Raw genomic sequence first — 17,331 nt, 5'->3', positions numbered from 1 at the left:
AAATTTCATTGAGAGGTGTTTGAAGGCCAGACTGGCAGCATCAGAATCACTACGTTAGAAATACAGATTCCTGGACGCCACTTTCTGGAGTCCACTTCAGTAGGTTACGGAGGGGCCCAAGAATCTGTTTGTAACCAGTTTGCAGGTGAACTTGGTATCCGGCCAGATCAGAGAACCACCAAGCAGGCCTACCAACCTCCTCTGGGACGAGTGCACAGGCAGAGAGAAATCGCCCATGTCGTGTGGCCACCCTCACCAAGCTGTTTAGCTGGGAGGTCCTGGCTCATTTGACCACGCAAACCCAGAGACACAGTATGGTGCATGCAAAGGAGAGAGACAGACACACAGACCTGGGTTCTAGTCCCAGCTTTGGCTTTCACCTAAGGTGGGACGGACGGCACATCACTGAAATGCTCTGCTTCACTTTTTCCATCTGTACAATGAGGAGATGCCATCTGTGGCCCAGGACCATGACGAGAATTTGAGAAAATTCTTCCCTGCAAATCACTGTTGCAGAGTAATGAAGATTTGATGATAACAGTAACTGCTGCATTATTGAGCACTTATTAGATCCAAGCGTGGTGTTAAATGCTTTATATAAAGGGTCTCATTTAATCCCCGCCGACACTGTCTATGAAATTGGAGCCATTGTCATTCCCGTGCTACAGATGGGGAGACTGAGGCTTAGGGAGTGTGAATAACTTTCCAGGTCCCCACAGGCGGCATCTGAGTCCTCCTGCATTCTTAACCCTAAGCTAAAAATGGCAGCTCCCTCCCACTGCTCCTTAAAGGTTAAAACACAGGGTAGAGCCAATCCTGTGGGGATAAAACAGAACAAAGGCCTCTGAAAGGAAGGAAGCCAAGGGAATGTATGTAAGCAGGCGCCTCAGAGAGTATAGGGGCTCAGTTTGCCCCTAAGCTTCCTGACAGCTGTAGCAAGAAGGCGGGGGAATGGGGGCTGTGGGAGGGGGCACAGAATTCCCAAGTTTCCATTTTCTGGGGGAAAAGGGAGGCACAGAGACATGTCTAAATGGACATTTGTCTTGGACTGAAATTCCAGAGCAGTTGATCTTGTGGCCAGCTCAGCAAACATCCGGGACCAGAAATCCATCTGTGACTTCATGAGGCGCTAAAAGGGTTATTCACACACGTGATTCTGAGAGTCAGAAGGCAGAGGGAGAAGAAAATACATGAAATTCTATCCGAGAGGAGACCCTTGGTACACTGCAATTCCCTACAGCAGTTAAGGGGCCTAGGAGGAAAGCGAAGCCCTGTCTGTGTGTCTGCCTCTCTCCACAACACTGAGTACATGGCTTCTCTGGGAGAAGACCCGGGCCCCTGGACTACCTGGGGGCATGACACGCTTTCTGACTCTGGGCCCCGGGATGGATGGCAAGTGAGCCAGGGCAAAGTTGTGTGTGAGGATCAGACTGCCAGAGCCCGGGAGCTGAGAGGAGGCCTGGGTCTTTCAGGCTGGGCTTGCTGGAAGAGGCAAAGCAGGGGGAGCTCCTTGCAGGATTTGGGGAGGAAGGAGTGTGGCATTTGGGCAGGAGGAAAGTGTTTTAGGCAGAAGGAGCAGCAGGAGGTGCAGGGGTTACTTGCCACCCTCCCCAGGTATTGCTGCTTTTGATGCCCCTTTGCCTGGCTTTCAGCCTAGTGAGCCCTACATGCCATCCCAACCCAGCCTCCCACCTATGCAGGTGAGGCTGACTTGCCTCCATCTACCAGAATTGAGAGGGGAGAGACCTGTGTCCGAATCACCTTCTGTCCCACACTGCAAGACCAGTCTGCCTTCTCCAGCTCAGGCATCATGGCCGACTTCGTGGTCCAGTACGATGTAGTCATGGAGGACATCATTGGCGATGTGCAGGTGAGGGGGCCAGGGGAATGGGAAGAGCATGGGCTCTGGAGTCACACAGGCCTGGGCAACAGTCTGGCCTCCACAAGTTGCTCATTTGGTTCTCCCCAGGGATCAGGGAAGACTAGTGAACACGAACAAGAAGATGTGCAGTGACACATGACTTCACACCTTGGGGGGCACATGTGCTCCCCCCAAAGGGTGGGAGACCTGGAACCGTATACATTGAGTCGAATTCCAAATGAATCTGTCCCTAATTGAATCCAGTCATAGTCCACTCTTATCCAGTCCTTTTGGAAAGTGAATTATTGGCCAGTAATTGGTGTCTCACACTCATGGGCTGTCACGTTTTTCTCTGCAGCTCTGATACTCTGATGTTCTCTTGGACCTTCTTGCGCTCTCTAACTTTTAAAAATTCTCTTTGCCTCACTAGAGCCATCTGCCTAAACGGGGACCACTTAAATTCTGAGCTCCCACACTCATGAAGAACAAGCAGAGTTCTCCTGCCTTACCAGAGGGGTAGAGCACTGATCCTAGCCCTGTGGCTTTACGCCAACGATTGCACAGCAGCCTGAGATGTATGGTCCCAGCCTGCCTTCCCCACCACACCTCTCACTGCCTCCAGCACACAACCACCCTCCAGCTGTCCCCCCCACACACCACACCACACCCCTGTTCCCCCAAAGCACCTGAACCTGCCATTCGTCTATGTCTGAGCATTTGCTCATACGATCTCTTGTGCTGGGAATATCTTCTCCCTCTGTTCCCCACTGGTCAGTGTCCTCCTTGTCCTTAAAGACCTTGCTCAAATGCCGCCTCCCTGATGACCACACCCCACTCGCAAGTCCTCTCTCTGCTCTGGGCTAATATAGTGCTTTGGTTACACTTGTCTTTGTGCACTCATTCATTCATTCATTCATTCATCCATCCATCCATCCATCCATCCATCCATCCATCCATCCATCCATCCATCCATCCATATGTGGGCACATCTCCATTGAGCAGAGCTACTCTAGCCCAGTCCTGTACTCATTGACTCTGAGAACTCAGAAATGAGGTGGACACAGCCCCTAATCTCCCTCCGGAATGTCCCGGTCTTGAAGGAGCCAGATACATAGAACCATGACAATCATAAAATGTGCTAAGCATGTGTATAAATCTATAATAGGCGATGTGCAGATATGTATCGCTGAAGAGGTTTTTAAGAAAACCTTCCTAAAAGAATTGGCTTCTAATTAACATGGGAAGAATGAATAGCGTCCATCTTTCCCTGGGCCGATAGGGTGATGGGAATGGCATGCAGAGAGAGGTGGAACAGCATGTGCAGAGGCACAGGGATATGGCACAGCCTGCTGTGTGAGGAGAATAAAAGTAATTCGCCTTCTCAGATTAGGAGCTGAGGGCACCCTGCCAGTAGGTGGCAGCAGGCTCTTAATCTGATATTGGGGGAGGGAGAGAATTAAGGTATTTATCTGCTTGTTTATTCTTTACTGTTTCCACCATTGTCTGGAGTAGAAACACAGGTAGAATAGGTGGAGTAAGGCAATACATAATGTGACCCATACTCCCATCTGTCGTGTGTCCTGACTCCTGTGCCCCCCCAACAAGAACCCTCAGTTTACCTCCCTTTCCTACTCGAGTATGCCCATCTTCCCAAGCCCAGCACATTCACCCCTTTATTCAGTCAGTCCGGACTCCCTAATATGTGTCACACCCACTGCTGGCTGATGTTGGGAACCTGAGGTGAATCACACCTGTTCACTGTCTCTGGGTGAAACAGAGAGAGGCAATACTGTCATAAGACGAGAAGGGCCCTTTCAATGATAACCCAAGGTATGATGGAAGCCATCATGAGGGGAGAAAGTGCTCAGGGAAGGCTCCCTGGAGGAAGTGAAGAATGAGCTGGGTCTTAAAGAATGTGAGAAGAGAGCCAAGTTTGGAGGAGAGCTGTGAGAGAGCAAAGGTATTCTCGCAAACTGAGGGCCGCATGGTACAAAGAAGGGAGGCTGGAAATATCCAAGGGTGTATAGGGAATGACAAGTGGGTTGGAGTTCCTGGAGCATTGGTTTTAGGCACAAGAAATGGTAGGAGGTGAGCCTGAAGGCCGCGAGTGATGCGGGGGCATGATAAGGAACATGCAATTTGTCTTCAGGCGACCAGGGAGCCACGAGAGGCATGACATTATGAGCTTTGTGTTTAGAAAGACTTGATCGAGCAGGTGTCATAAAGATGTATGGATGGGAGGGGCCATAAGAGAAGCAGGGAAACCTGAGAAAGAAGTCCTGAATTTGGACTTTGTAGTTTTGGCATTGAAGGGAAGCGTGGACCTGAGAGATCCAGCAGGTGAAACCAGCAGGAGTTGGTGGCTGGTTGAATGTGCGAGCGAGGGAGGGGCACAGGAGGACTCAGGGGTGACACTCGGGTTTGTATCTGGAGTGACCATGTAGATGATGGCACCTCTAAATGACAAAGGCACACAAGGGCAGGATGGGGGCTGGGGAATAATGAGTTTATTGTTTGGCAGGATGCATCGGAGGCATCTTCAGACATCTAAGGGCACATGTCTGACGGTGAGTGGGTATGCGGTTGTGGAGGGGGAAGAGCGCAGAGCACTGGACTGGAGAAAGAGACGTGGGGTCATCAGTGGACATTCAGCCATTGAATCCAAGAGAGCTAGCCAGATGCCCCAGGGAGAATGTGTGGAGCACAAGAGCAGATCCACGATGGCAGTTGCTAAGGCAGAGATTCCCATTCAAGGAGCTGTTGCTCTCTTCGTCCCTCAGGGTGTCCGGCCACACCAACTGCCAACAGCCTGTTCAGAGCTGTAAATTCCCACCACTTCCCTCCATTGTGCTACCTAAACAGAATCATTTTCTTGCATGCCATGACTGAAAATTATTGGGACACGCTTCTTAAGGGACCAGGGGAGAACATGCAGCCCAAGAATGAGACTGAATGAGATGGGCCAGAGAGCTAGTGGTCAAACAAGGAGAGTTCGCCATCTCAGAATCTCGGGGGAAAAGATTCTCGAAGAAAGCAGAAATAACCATCAATTGTGAAACTCACTGGGGAGGTGCAGTCCGATGAGAACTGAAATACACCCACTGAGTTTGGACATTGTTGCCATTAGTGAGAGAAGGGTCAGTGTGTGGTGGAGGTGGGAGCCAGTCTGTGCTGGGTGGAGGAGTGACATGGAGAAGACCAGACCCTCGCAGGTGCCGATTTCATGACCGTGGCGTGTTGCAGGGAGGAGAGAAGCTGGTTTGAAGTTTAGGTGGGATTGGGATCAATGGGGGTTGCCTTAGTGGATGGAAAAAGACGCAAAAACTTTATATTCTCAGGAAGATCCTGTAGGGTGTATGGGGTGGGTAGGAAAGCAGGGTCCTGACGGGTGGAGGAGGTGCTAGCGGCTAGTAGTACGTTAGGTGCAAGGCAGGACTGTTTTGTCCTTCAGTAGAGAGAAGAGGTGCATGGGGATGTGGACCCTGTGTCAGGGTGGAGTGGGTAGGTAGTCCAAGGGACATGGCCTGGTGTCATTAATTTTGTTCATGAGGAAGGAAGGGAGACATGTCTTGAGAGTAGAAGGGCATGACAACCACCCATAGGAGAGTGAGTGGTTGGTGAGCTGGCTCATGCATGCCTCTGGCTTATAGGATGTGTGAGGTGTGGGGCCACCGGTGAGCCTGGGACGGTGGAGAGGTGGGCATGTGATTTCCCCAGAAGCTCTCAACTACCCATGTCTGCGAGCAATAGAGGTGACAGCTGGCCTCTGCTTTTAGGTTGGGCAGCTGCAGGCTGGTTGACCCAGGCCTTTGGGAACTGCTGTAGAGTGCCAGGAGAAAGTGGAGACATGCACTTGTGAATTAATTCAAAGGCTGAGGTGGAGGGGAAGAGCAAGATGTCTTCCCATGTCCTCCGAGATCCCCTGACGGAGGAGGAGATAGAGTGTCCAGCCTTGTGATCAGAGAGTGCCTGAATGGCAGAGAGGAGAATAAACTGGTTATCCTAGGGCAGGGCTTGCTTCAGGATACTGAGCAGCACAGACCCTCAGCAAGCTCATACTTCCCTAGGCTGAGCTGACACTGGTCCTGGGGGCCCTTCCTGCTCTCCCGCCCGTTCCTTCAGCTGTCCCAGCCCACAGGCTCTGCGGAGGGAGAGATGGAGTGGGGGAAGGGGTCAGCAGCCAATCACATCCCCTACAGCCTTAGGCATCTGCACCTGGTCTAACCAATCCCCTCTGAACAAACAACTCGCTCAGCCTCTGCTCTCTCCTCCCCTCCCTGCTCTGCCCAGCAACAGCAGAAAGGAGGTTTAAGGAGGAGAGGGAGGCCCTGCAAACTCCCAGCCCCTGGCAGCAACGGAGCTGGGCCCCAGGCTCACTCTATAGAGGGAGGTTAAAACAATACTTACAGTTCCTGGAGCCCAGGCAAAATGTCCCTAGGGGCTCTCAAGACTGTGCAAGCCCAGCTCTCATGGACAGGAACTCATATATTACAGAGATCCTGCTTCTTGGAGCCTTGGGCCACAAGCCAGTCTAGATCACTCCACAGCTCTGGGGCACGTCCTGGATTGACAATCTGAACGGCAGAGACACAGTTCTGGGGGAGGAGATGGACATTGAACAAACAAGCACACAAATGCCTATTTAACTAGAAACAGTGATAAGGCCTAGGAAGGAAAAGAGCTGTTTGTTATGTAGGAGAATAAGAGGGGCCCGATTTAGACTGGCTTTTACAGTTTGTGTTGGTTTCACTTTTTTTTGTCCAGATTTACGACGGCTATTTTATTCATTACTTTGCCCCCAGAGGCCTCCCACCTGTTGAGAAAAACGTGGTGTTCGTGATTGACGTGAGCGGCTCCATGTTTGGTACCAAGATGAAGCAGGTAACAAGGACCTTGGGGACCTTTCATAGCTCTTCTTTTATAAGGCTCAGCAAACAGAGAGTTCTGGAACATTGGTTCCCTGGGGCCAGAGACCGTACCATCGCGTCACCCTTGAATCGTATAGGCCGGGGCCTACCTTAGGGTCCAGGTACCTTATCTATCAGGAGCCGTGTAGACCTGGCACCTCAGAATTTGAGGAACATTGAAACATTGGACTATGGGGCCTCAAAGCTTTGAGACCTTCAACCACAAAACTCCTGGGCTCACAAGTTCCCAGAATGGTAGAGCTTTTGAGATAGAGTACTCTGGTATCATTAAATATGAGTTAAAGAAAAAAAGAAGAAAGGAAAAAACCTCAGGTATTTTAGACTCTGAACATTTCTCTTGCCACAGGTTTTTGGTTTTTGGTTTTTGTTTGGTTGGTTGTTTGTTTTTACTTGAAAGCCAGAAAAATACAACTTACTGGCACCATGGTGCTTAGAAAGCATAGAATCCTGAGTCCATCTAGATTTAAATGTTATAGCTCTTCTATCAGAGCACCCTTGAAACAGGATATTGGAGTTATAGACCAAAGAGATTTTGACTTTGAGCTTGAATCCTTAATGTTTTGTAGCAGTATATCAAACCATAGTTCTCTGGGGTTCTAGAATTGTAAGGTTCAAGTGTCCTGGGGCAGTATAGCCTTTGTACCTTGTAATTATGAACTACAAAGCCATTGGACCTAAGGCTAACTGACTTGTGTTTTACCACAGTGCAATTAAATCTGAAGAAGGGAAGAATTTAAAACTATCTCCCTCTAGCCTTTGGTGTAGAAGAAGCTATATACCCAACTCCAAACCTTTTTAGCCTTCCCATCTCATCTAAAATGGCAAAAAACTGAGGAGCAATTGTGAAGGTCATATTCCAGGGGCACAGATACCCTAAAAGATGAGACCTAATGATAGAACTATGGAATGCTTCCCCTCCTCCACACATTACTACCACATCAACTATGCTCCTATATAACAAGGAAAGGTTTCAGCTGAAAGAACTGGAAACCTACACTCTATTAAGAAAGAATCTTTTAAGTTTCATATAGTCCCATTCGATTATTTTAGCTTTTACTTCCATTGCCTTTGGAGTCAAATTCATAAAATGCTCTTTGAACCCAAAGTCCATAAGTTTAGTACCTATGTTTTCTTCTATGCAGTTTATTGTGTCAGGTCTTATGCTTAAGTCTTTGATCCATTTTGAATTAATTTTGGTACATGGTGACAAATAGCAGTCCAGTTTCATTCTTTTGCATGTGGTTATCCAATTCTCCCAGCATCATTTATTGAAGAGGCTGTCTTTCCTCCACTGTATGTTTTTAGCTTCTTTGTCAAAAATTGTCTGTCCATATTTATGTGGTTTTATTTCTGGGTTCTCAATTCTATTCCATTGGTGTATGTGTCTTGTCTGTTTTTCTGCCAATACCATGCTGTTTTGATTATTGTAGCCCTGTAGTACAAGCAAAGTCAGGAAGTGTGATACCTCCAGTATTGTTCTTTTTTCTTAAGATTGCTTTGGCTATTCGGGGTCTTTGTCAGACAGAAAAAGCAGAGAACCATGTGATTTCACTGATATGTGGTATATAAACCAAAAAAAAAAAAAAAAAAAAACAAGACAAACAAATGAGAAACAAAAACTCCTAGACACAGACAATAGTTTAGTGGTTACCAGAGGGTAAGGGGGGCGGGGGGCGGGGGGTGGGAGATGAGGGTAAGGGGGATCGAATATATGGTGATGGAAGGAGAACTGACTCTGGGTGGTGAACACACAATGGGATTTATAGATGATGTAATATAGAATTGTACACCTGAAATCTATGTAATTTTACTAACAATTGTCACCCCAATAAATTTAAAAAATAAATTATAAAAAAAAGAAAATAACACTTTACTTATAGAGGAACAGGGATAAGAATTACATCCGACTGCTCTTGAGAAACGATGCAAGCAAAAAGAGTGGAATGAAATATTTAAAGTGTTGAAAGAAAAAAGCACTAGCCTATAATTCTGTATACAGCAACATTGTCTCTTTCAACAAAGTGAAAGAGAAATAAAGACCTATTAGCCAAAGAAAAATTGAGGGAATTATCTCCAGTAGACGTGTCTCTCACAGGTAAATGTTAGAAGTTCTTCAGAGAGAAGGAAAATGGTATAGCTCAGATACTTGAATCTACATAAAGAAAGGAAGTGTGTTGGAGAAGGAATAAATGAAGGTAAAATAAAATATTTTTAAATTAATTGATCTAACAGATAACAGTTAGTTCAAAATAATAATAGCAACAATGTATTCAGTGAATCAGCTTATTGATAAGTGAAATTAATGACAGCAATGGCATAAGGGACAGAAGAGAAGAATTGGGAATACTGTTAGAAGGTGCAGATGTTCCTTGACTTATGATGGAGTTATGTACCTGGTAAACCCAACATAATTTAAAATATTGTAAGTCAAAAATGCATTTAATATACCTAATGTACCAAACATTATAGCTTAACCTAGCCTACCTTAAACATGCTCAGAACACTTACATTAGCCTACAGTTGGGCAATTATCTTGAGTTTCATCTCAAGAGTAATTGCCTTCCTCATCTTCTTCTCATCAGAAACAGGAGACATAGATGGATGTCTTGTGACATGATGGGATGTGAAATTACAAAACACAATATCCAAAAAACGCTGGCGATACAGTACACTGTGGAATATCTGTTATTTACCATCATGGTTGCGTAGCTGAGTGGGAGCTGCAGCTCACTGCCACTGCCTAGCATCGTGAGAAACTATTGGTCCTCATATCACTAATCCAGGAAAAGATCAAAATTCAAACTTCAAAGTATGGTTTCACCTGAATGAATATTGTTTTTGCACCATCATAAAGTCAAAAAATCTTAAGTCAACCATCGTAAGTCAGGGACTGGCTGTAGTTGCACTACACATGAAGTTGCATACTGTGATTTGAAAGTGAACTTGTGTTAGTTGTAAAGGCATATTGTAAACTGTAGGACAACAACTAAGAAACTTTTTTTTTAGTATAATAGATATGCTAAGAGATAAGAGAAAACAGGATCATGTAAAACACTCAATTGAAAGCAGTGAAGGCAGAAAAAGAGTGGAAGACAAAAAAAGAGAACAAGGGCAATGAATACAAAACAATTCAAATATGGCAAATATTAATCTATATCAGTAATCACTTTAACCATAAATGGCCTAAATACACAAATTAAAAGACAGAGACTGTCAGTGTTGATTTAAAAACAAACAAATAAACAAAAAAGACCCAACTATATATTATATACAAGAAACCCATTTTTAAATATAGAAACACAGATAAATTAAAAGTAATATAGTCATGGGATGTATAATACAGCATAGGGAATATAGTCAATAGTATTGTAACAGCTATATACGATGTCAGAGGGGTAGTAGACTGGGGGGGATTATTACTTTGTGAGGGGTGTAAATGTCTAACCATTACATAGCTTTGTACACCTGAAACTAATACAAAAACAAATTTTTTTTAAGTAATAGAATGGATAAAAGATGTACCATGCTAGCAATAATCAAAAGAAAGCTGGAGCAGCTTTCTTTAATTTCAAACAAAATAGACTTCAGAGCAAATGAATTATCAGGGATAAAGAGGTGCATTGTGTAATAATGAAAGAGTCAATTCTCCAAGCAAACATAGCAATCCTTAATGTGTATGCACCTAATAATAGAGCGTCAAAATACATGAGGCAAAAACTGATCGAACATCAAGGAGAAATAGATGAATCCACTGTAATGGAGACGAACTCCCCTCTATCAGAAATGGACAGATCCAGCAGGCAGAAAATCATTAAGGACATAGTTGAACTGAACAGCACCATCAGTTAACTGGATCTAATTGGCATTTACACAATACTTCATCCAATGATAGCATAATGCACATTCCTCTCAAGTTTACATGGAACATTTGCCAAAACAGACTATGTATATTGTGAGCCATAAAACACACCTTAAAAAATTTAAAAGAATATAAATCATACAAAGTATGCTCGCAAACCAAATGAAATTAAACTAGAAATAAATAACAGAAAGATAGTGGAAAAAAATCTCAAAATAATAGGAGATTAAACAACATACTTCTAAAAACACAATCTGTCCCTGGTTAACAAGGGTCTCAGAAAAGGCCATCCTCTATGTCTTAGCCCTCTCAATAGAAACAAGAATATGGTGTTCACTCCCTATCCCAGACTGTGTGACCTCTCCCCTGAGTTCATTCTATGGCAGGAAGGACTCTGGTCCACTTAGAAGCATTCAAGTCATCTTCTATCAGTTCAAGATGTAGAAAAAGGTGGGCCACAAGTGTCCTACCTGGGGTTCCTGGAACCCATAACGATATAAAGAGTGGAAGGTATAATATTATGCTTAAAGTCACTGGATTTAATACCTCCAAAATATAGATTTGAGTTCCTGGTCCATCAATGATTAGCTGTGTGACCTTGAGCAAGTCACTCCACCCCTCTCGGCCTCAGTGTCATCACCTGTAAATGGGGGATAATATTAGCATCTTCCTCATTGTTTTGCTGTGAGGATTCAATGAGTTGATGCATCTAAAGTAGTACAGTGCCTGTAACATAGCAAGTGTCCTATAAATGGTCCCTAATACTAGAACCTACATACCTGAAACTCCTATGTGCCTAGCCCTATGCTAAATACTATCATAGAGAAGGGAGCCAAGAAGAAGCGTTCTAAACCCTGTTCAAAGAGGGCTAAATATCTGGATGGAGAATGAAAATACTATACATAAGACAGTCGGTGAAAAGTCTGAGACAGGGAATGTCTGGGTGAGAATGGCATGGGTCAGAATAGGCAATAAAAGAAGGACTTCCCAGAGAAGGAGCAACTGAAGGAGCAGTGAAGATATGAATTAGTAAAGGAGAAGTGAGAAGATCTGCTATCTAAAGGACAAAACAAGAGTACAGTCGTGGAGACAAAATGGAATCTGGGTTATCTGGGGGCTGGTGAAAAGACCAGCCTGGAAGAAACAGATGGTGAGGTAGAGGAACAGAATAGATGGAACAGAACTAAAGCATGCAAAGTCATTGAAAGATAGACATAAAGACCTGGAATCATAAAGCTCTTAAATTTTAGGGTCCTGGAATCATTGAATCCTGGGTCATTGTTATGGAATACTGGGTATGGTTCCAAGAACCATAGAACATATGAATCCTAGCACTCTGAAAGCATAGAGCTTGAATCTTCCAGATCACCACTGTCCAACATAACTTGATAATGGAAATGCTCTAAAATTCTGAGGTTTCCAATACAGCAGCCACTGGCCACATATGGTTATTGAACACTTGAAATGTGGCTACTACAAATAAAGAAAAAAAATCCTTTGATTTTAACTAACTTACATTTATATTTAAACAGCTCCATGCAGCTAGAAGCTACCATTGGGCAGTGCAGGTCTGGGTTTTGGGCCATAGAGCTTACAGAGCATTTTGACATGAGAATCCTAGACTGACAGAGTGCTGGAGTCAGAGAGTCTTAAAACTATACAACACTTAGACCTTAATACCTTGTATAGAAAGAGTGTTTCAGTCTTGAGCAAGACCTCAAGTCTTGATCCATCTCCTTCACTTTATCCATATCCCACAGACTAAAAAAGCCATGGATGTGATCCTTGGTGACCTGCAGGCCAATGACTACTTCAACATCATTTCCTTTTCTGACACAGTTAGTGTCTGGAAAGCTGGAGGCTCCATCCAGGCCACCATCCAGAACATCCACAGTGCCAAGGACTACCTGGGACACCTGGAAGCTGATGGTTGTAAGTGTTAGAGCTACCTACACAGATGGGCAGGCTGAGGTGATATGGGAAATTCTTGAAAGGCTCCCTTCATTCCCCCATCCACTTCACCTCTCACAATGCCTGGAATATCACCATTATATTTTACACAAATACGTGTCTTCCATGTCCCTTTTCCTGGTGGAAAGAGCACAGCTGATTCTCCATGTATTTTATGACACATTCCTCTTTGGACCAGAGTTTCCTCCTCTTTAAAGTACATATGTAGAAGAATTTGGTAAGGCTTTTTAAAATCAATAATCTAGATATTTATTTCCAAGCATTTGAACAAGTTGCTGCCCTGATTCTGGCTTTTGATCAATCTCCTCTCAATTACTGAAGTCTTCCCACCATCACCACCACCACCTCCTATCAACGCAGCTTTTTCTTTCCCTGTAGCGTGGAGGTGGGGGTGCTATCACTGGGGCGCTGCCAATTTGACTAGTGAATGAGACATCCCCCAAGGAAACAGGCAAAGCACAGTCTGATCTAGGGAGTTATAAAAGCCAAGGACATATGGGCCCCACTCTCAGATCTCAGAGAGCCTGTGTGGGGGTGCGGGGCTTGGGAAGGATAAGCAGCAGAAACAGTCTAAGCAAAGATGAGGAGATATGACTGATCCTGGGAGGTTGGTGAGGCATCCAGTGTGTCTGCAACGGGGGTAGAAGTAACTAGAAAAGATGGTCTCACAGTCTGCTCCCCAATTAGGGACTGACATCAATGCAGCTCTGCTGGCAGCTGCTTCAGTGCTGAACCATAGCAACCAGGAGCCTGAGAAGGGCTCCAGTGTGTGGAGGATTCCTCTCATCATCTTCCTGACAGATGGGGAGCCCACGGCCGGCGTGACAACCCCCAGTGTGATCCTATCCAACGTCCGTCAGGCGCTGAGCAACAGGGTGTCCCTTTTCAGTTTGGCCTTTGGGGATGATGCTGACTTCCCACTGCTACGTTGCCTGTCCCTGGAGAACCGGGGAGCAGCCCGGCGCATATACGAGGACACCGATGCAGCCCTACAGCTAGAGGGCCTCTATGAAGAGATTTCCATGCCTGTGCTGGCAGACGTGCGTCTGGACTACCTGGGTGGTTTGGTTGGTGCCTCCCCTTGGGCCCTTTTCCCCAACTACTTTGGTGGCTCAGAGCTGGTGGTGGCAGGCCTGGTGCAGCCAGGTGAACAGGAACTGGGCATCCACCTGGCAGCCCGTGGCCCCAAAGATCAGCTTCTTGTGACCCACCACAGTGAGGTGGCCACCAACAGCAGCCAGAAGGCCTTTGGTTGCCCAGGTGAACCAGCCCCCAGTGTAGCCCACTTCATACGCCGCCTCTGGGCCTATGTCACCATTGGAGAACTGCTGGAGTCACGCTTCCGAGCCCGTGACACCACCACTCGCCACCTGTTAGCTGCCAAAATCCTCAACCTGTCTCTTGAATACAACTTTGTTACACCTCTGACTTCACTGGTCATGGTGCAGCCCAAGGAGGCCAGTGAAGAGGCTAGGAGACAGACTTCTTCCACAACTGTACCAGGCACCATCATGCCCTCAGCCACCAGCAGGCACGGCCCAGGGGCAGGCACAGCCCAGCCAGCCTTTGTGTCCAAGGTCTCTCCCAAATCAAGGCTTGTGAAACCAAAGTTCTACTTATCCTCAACTTCTCCTGCTACAAAGAAGATGACCAGTTCCAAGGAATTGGAACCACTGGGTCAGAGCCCTAGTACCCTACCCACCTTAGTATACCCAAGGCGCAAAATTCCAGCACAACATGATTCTGGCACCTTGGCTCAGCCAACTCTCAGGACAAAATCTGCTGCCCTTGTGCCCTCAAATTCCAGTACCCTATTACTTCTGAAGTCCAGCACTCTATCACACCAGAATCGTGGTACCCTATTACCCATGAATTCCAAGTTACAAGTCCCACCTCTGAATCTTGACACCCCATCCCAGCCCAAAGCTGGCACTATGAAACATGTCACTCCACTGCATTCCAAATCTGGTGCTCCATCATCACAACCAAAACTGGGTGCCCCATCATACCCCCAACCTGGGGTATTCACATCACAGTCACCCAAAAATCTGCCATGGCCCAGGCCTGGAGTCTCCACACTTCAGATCCCCAAATACCCACCACAGAACAGACCAAAAGTTCCTATTCCAAAGTACCCAAACAACCTGTCACCTCCTAGACCTGGGATCCTCTTACCCAAGACCCTTAAAGTCCCATCACCTCTTAAATCTAGTGTTCCACCTCACCAAACTTCCTCAAGTTTATCACTTTCCAAACCTAGGACTCCAACCCCCAATAAACGCAATACTCCATTACTCTCCAGACCTGCCAAACCCAGGCCCCCACCTCCTCAGAGCCTAAGCACATTCCCAAGCACAATCTCAAATCCCATAACTCCCAGAAGTAACATGACCACCTCTGTCCTTGGAGAACCACCCCCTACTCCCTTTCATCCCACCCTGCCCTCTCTGCTGTCCCCTGGAAAGCTCCAGCATCAGCATGACCTGCTGCCAGGGCCCCAAAGAACCAGGCAAATTCTGGGACCATCCGTGTCAGCAGTCCCAAGAATGGGTCTACCCAATAGCTCTAAGCCTATGCCAGAAGGAAGCCCCCCGAACCTGCCAGTCTTGCTGCCTTCTAGCACCCTCCCTGAGACAGTCAGCCTGCTCCTTCTCCCTGAGGAGCTAGAGCTTCTGTCTGAGTCAATGGTGGAGTCCAAGTTTGTGGAGTCCTTGAACCCACCGGCTTTCTATACCTTCCTCACTCCTGATGAAGATGGTGAGTACCATGGACAAGAGGTAAAGACACGAGGGGGAGGTATAAATTGAGAGCATCAGAAACTGGGAGTGTACAAGGCTTATGCAATATGTGCATTTTACACATGGGGAAACTGAAGCACAAAGAGAAGTGAAGTAATTTGCTCCATGTCACACAGCTAGTGAGAAAGTTTAACCTGTATAATCCAGTCCCAGACTTAATGTGCTTCACCATTCCACTATTCTGCTTTCCTGAGAGGAGTGACATTTCCTGAGTGACATTATAGGGCAGGATTAGAACCAGTTGAGCGTGGCGGTAAATCACAGGGATACAAATTTGGGTATGATATCCTCAACATGCCCCTCTCCCTCACCACCACCCCGATATCCCTTCCATGTTCAACTCCTGACAATGTTGCCTCTAATATATTTGCCAAATGCACCCACTCTCACCACCCCAACTGTCACTATCACAGGTCAAACTACCTTTGTGTCTCACCTAGAAAATTGTTCCTGCCCCTGTTTCCTCTCTTGAGAGAATCTCTTGGCCATTCTCCTCCAGGAACTAAAGGGATCTTTTAAAAACACAGATTACTTCATGTCCCTTCCCTACTTAACCCCCTAAGGGTTTCCCTTCCTTCACACTTAGAATGAAGTTCAAAGTCCTCTTTATGGTCTACAAGGCCCTTCATGATCTGCCCTCTATCTCATACCTCTCTGATCTCACCATCTCCCACTCACTCTCTGAACTCTAGCCTCACTGGTCTCTCTGATCCACCAGTGGGCCCTGCCCCCACTCCTGCCTCCACCCAGGGACTGCTTTCAAGCTGTTCCCCTGCTTGGTAGCCTATCTGACCTGCCTTGCCCTGTCACTTTCCCGTTACCCTCAGCTCTTCCATTACCATTCATACTCTAGCTCATGACTTAGATCTCAGTCCAGATATCCTTCCCATCCACCCCCACCACCCCAGATTACGTCAAGTATCTGTAACTCCCCCAATCACTCTGTTATTTTTTCTTATAGCATTTATCATCTTTGGTAGTTAAGATTTCATTCATGTCTGCCTCTCAGAGTAAAATATGAGCTCCATCAGGTCAACAGTCATGATTGCCTTTTTCACCACTATATCCCTGATGCCTAAACAGTGCCTGAATGAATGAATTGATGGATGGATGAATGAATGAATAAATGCTATAAGGATGAGGAAGAATTTTTAATATAACTAAGCTTGAAATACTAAGATGCTGTGGAGAGCATAAGGTCCCAGTCTTGGCAATATGCAGGTCAGATTGGGTCTCTAATGGGGACTCTCCTGGTCATAAGGAAGGTACGCCCTTTGGTTGGCCCAGGGCATCTTTTCCCTGGGAGTATGAAAGATTTCTCTAATTTTTTTTGTGCTTGGCAGGAAATCCACATTGGAAAGGCAATTCTGAAGAGACCTTGGGAAGAGCTGGAGGCAGCATGGACTCTCAGGGAAGTTCTGTGGAGATAGTAAAAGGTGAACAAGGAGCTCCCCTGACTAAGACCCCTAAGGTTTCATTTCTAGTTGATTAGAATTCTCACAGGTGTTGTGTGAGCCTAAAGGAGAGACCAGGCAATGTGTTAATTTTCTATTACTGAATAACAACCGTGTTTCCCAAAAAATAATATCAAGCCAGATAATCAGCTCTAATGCATCTTTGGGAGCAAAAATTAATACAAGGCCCAGTCTTATTTTACTATAATATAAGACTGGGTCTTTAACATAGTATAATATAATAATTAATATAATATAATATAATATAATATAATATAATATAATATAATATAACTACCAGGTCTTATATTGCTTTTTGCTCCAAAAGATGCATTAGAGCTGATTGTCTAGCTAGGTCTTATTTTCGGGGAAACAAGGAAATTACCACAAAACTTAGTAGCTTAAAGCAACACCTATTAATTATCTATCTCATGGTTCTGTAGGTCAGAAGTCTGGACAC

General features: G+C 45.7%; 1 protein-coding gene across 2 annotated transcripts in view; it reads left to right on the top strand.

Moving 5' to 3' along the window:
* The window catches only part of ITIH6 (inter-alpha-trypsin inhibitor heavy chain family member 6), a 36,928-nt gene that overhangs the window by 7,736 nt on the left and 11,861 nt on the right, over positions 1 to 17,331 (top strand). For both annotated transcript variants that reach the window (XM_088794874.1, XM_074323792.2), the window contains exons 5-9: positions 1,701 to 1,870; positions 6,626 to 6,742; positions 12,409 to 12,580; positions 13,307 to 15,376; positions 16,761 to 16,853. In XM_088794874.1, the coding sequence (XP_088651000.1) occupies positions 1,701 to 1,870; positions 6,626 to 6,742; positions 12,409 to 12,580; positions 13,307 to 15,376; positions 16,761 to 16,853 (2,622 nt within the window). The remainder of the gene's footprint in view (positions 1 to 1,700; positions 1,871 to 6,625; positions 6,743 to 12,408; positions 12,581 to 13,306; positions 15,377 to 16,760; positions 16,854 to 17,331) is intronic.

This window comes from Rhinolophus sinicus, chromosome 18 (genome assembly GCF_057876585.1).
Source record: "Rhinolophus sinicus isolate RSI-liver-muscle chromosome 18, RSI-T2T, whole genome shotgun sequence".
NCBI classification, from domain to species: domain Eukaryota; kingdom Metazoa; phylum Chordata; class Mammalia; order Chiroptera; family Rhinolophidae; genus Rhinolophus; species Rhinolophus sinicus.
The sequence above is the reverse complement of the archived record's forward strand: the minus strand, read 5'-3'. Positions and strand labels throughout refer to the sequence as shown.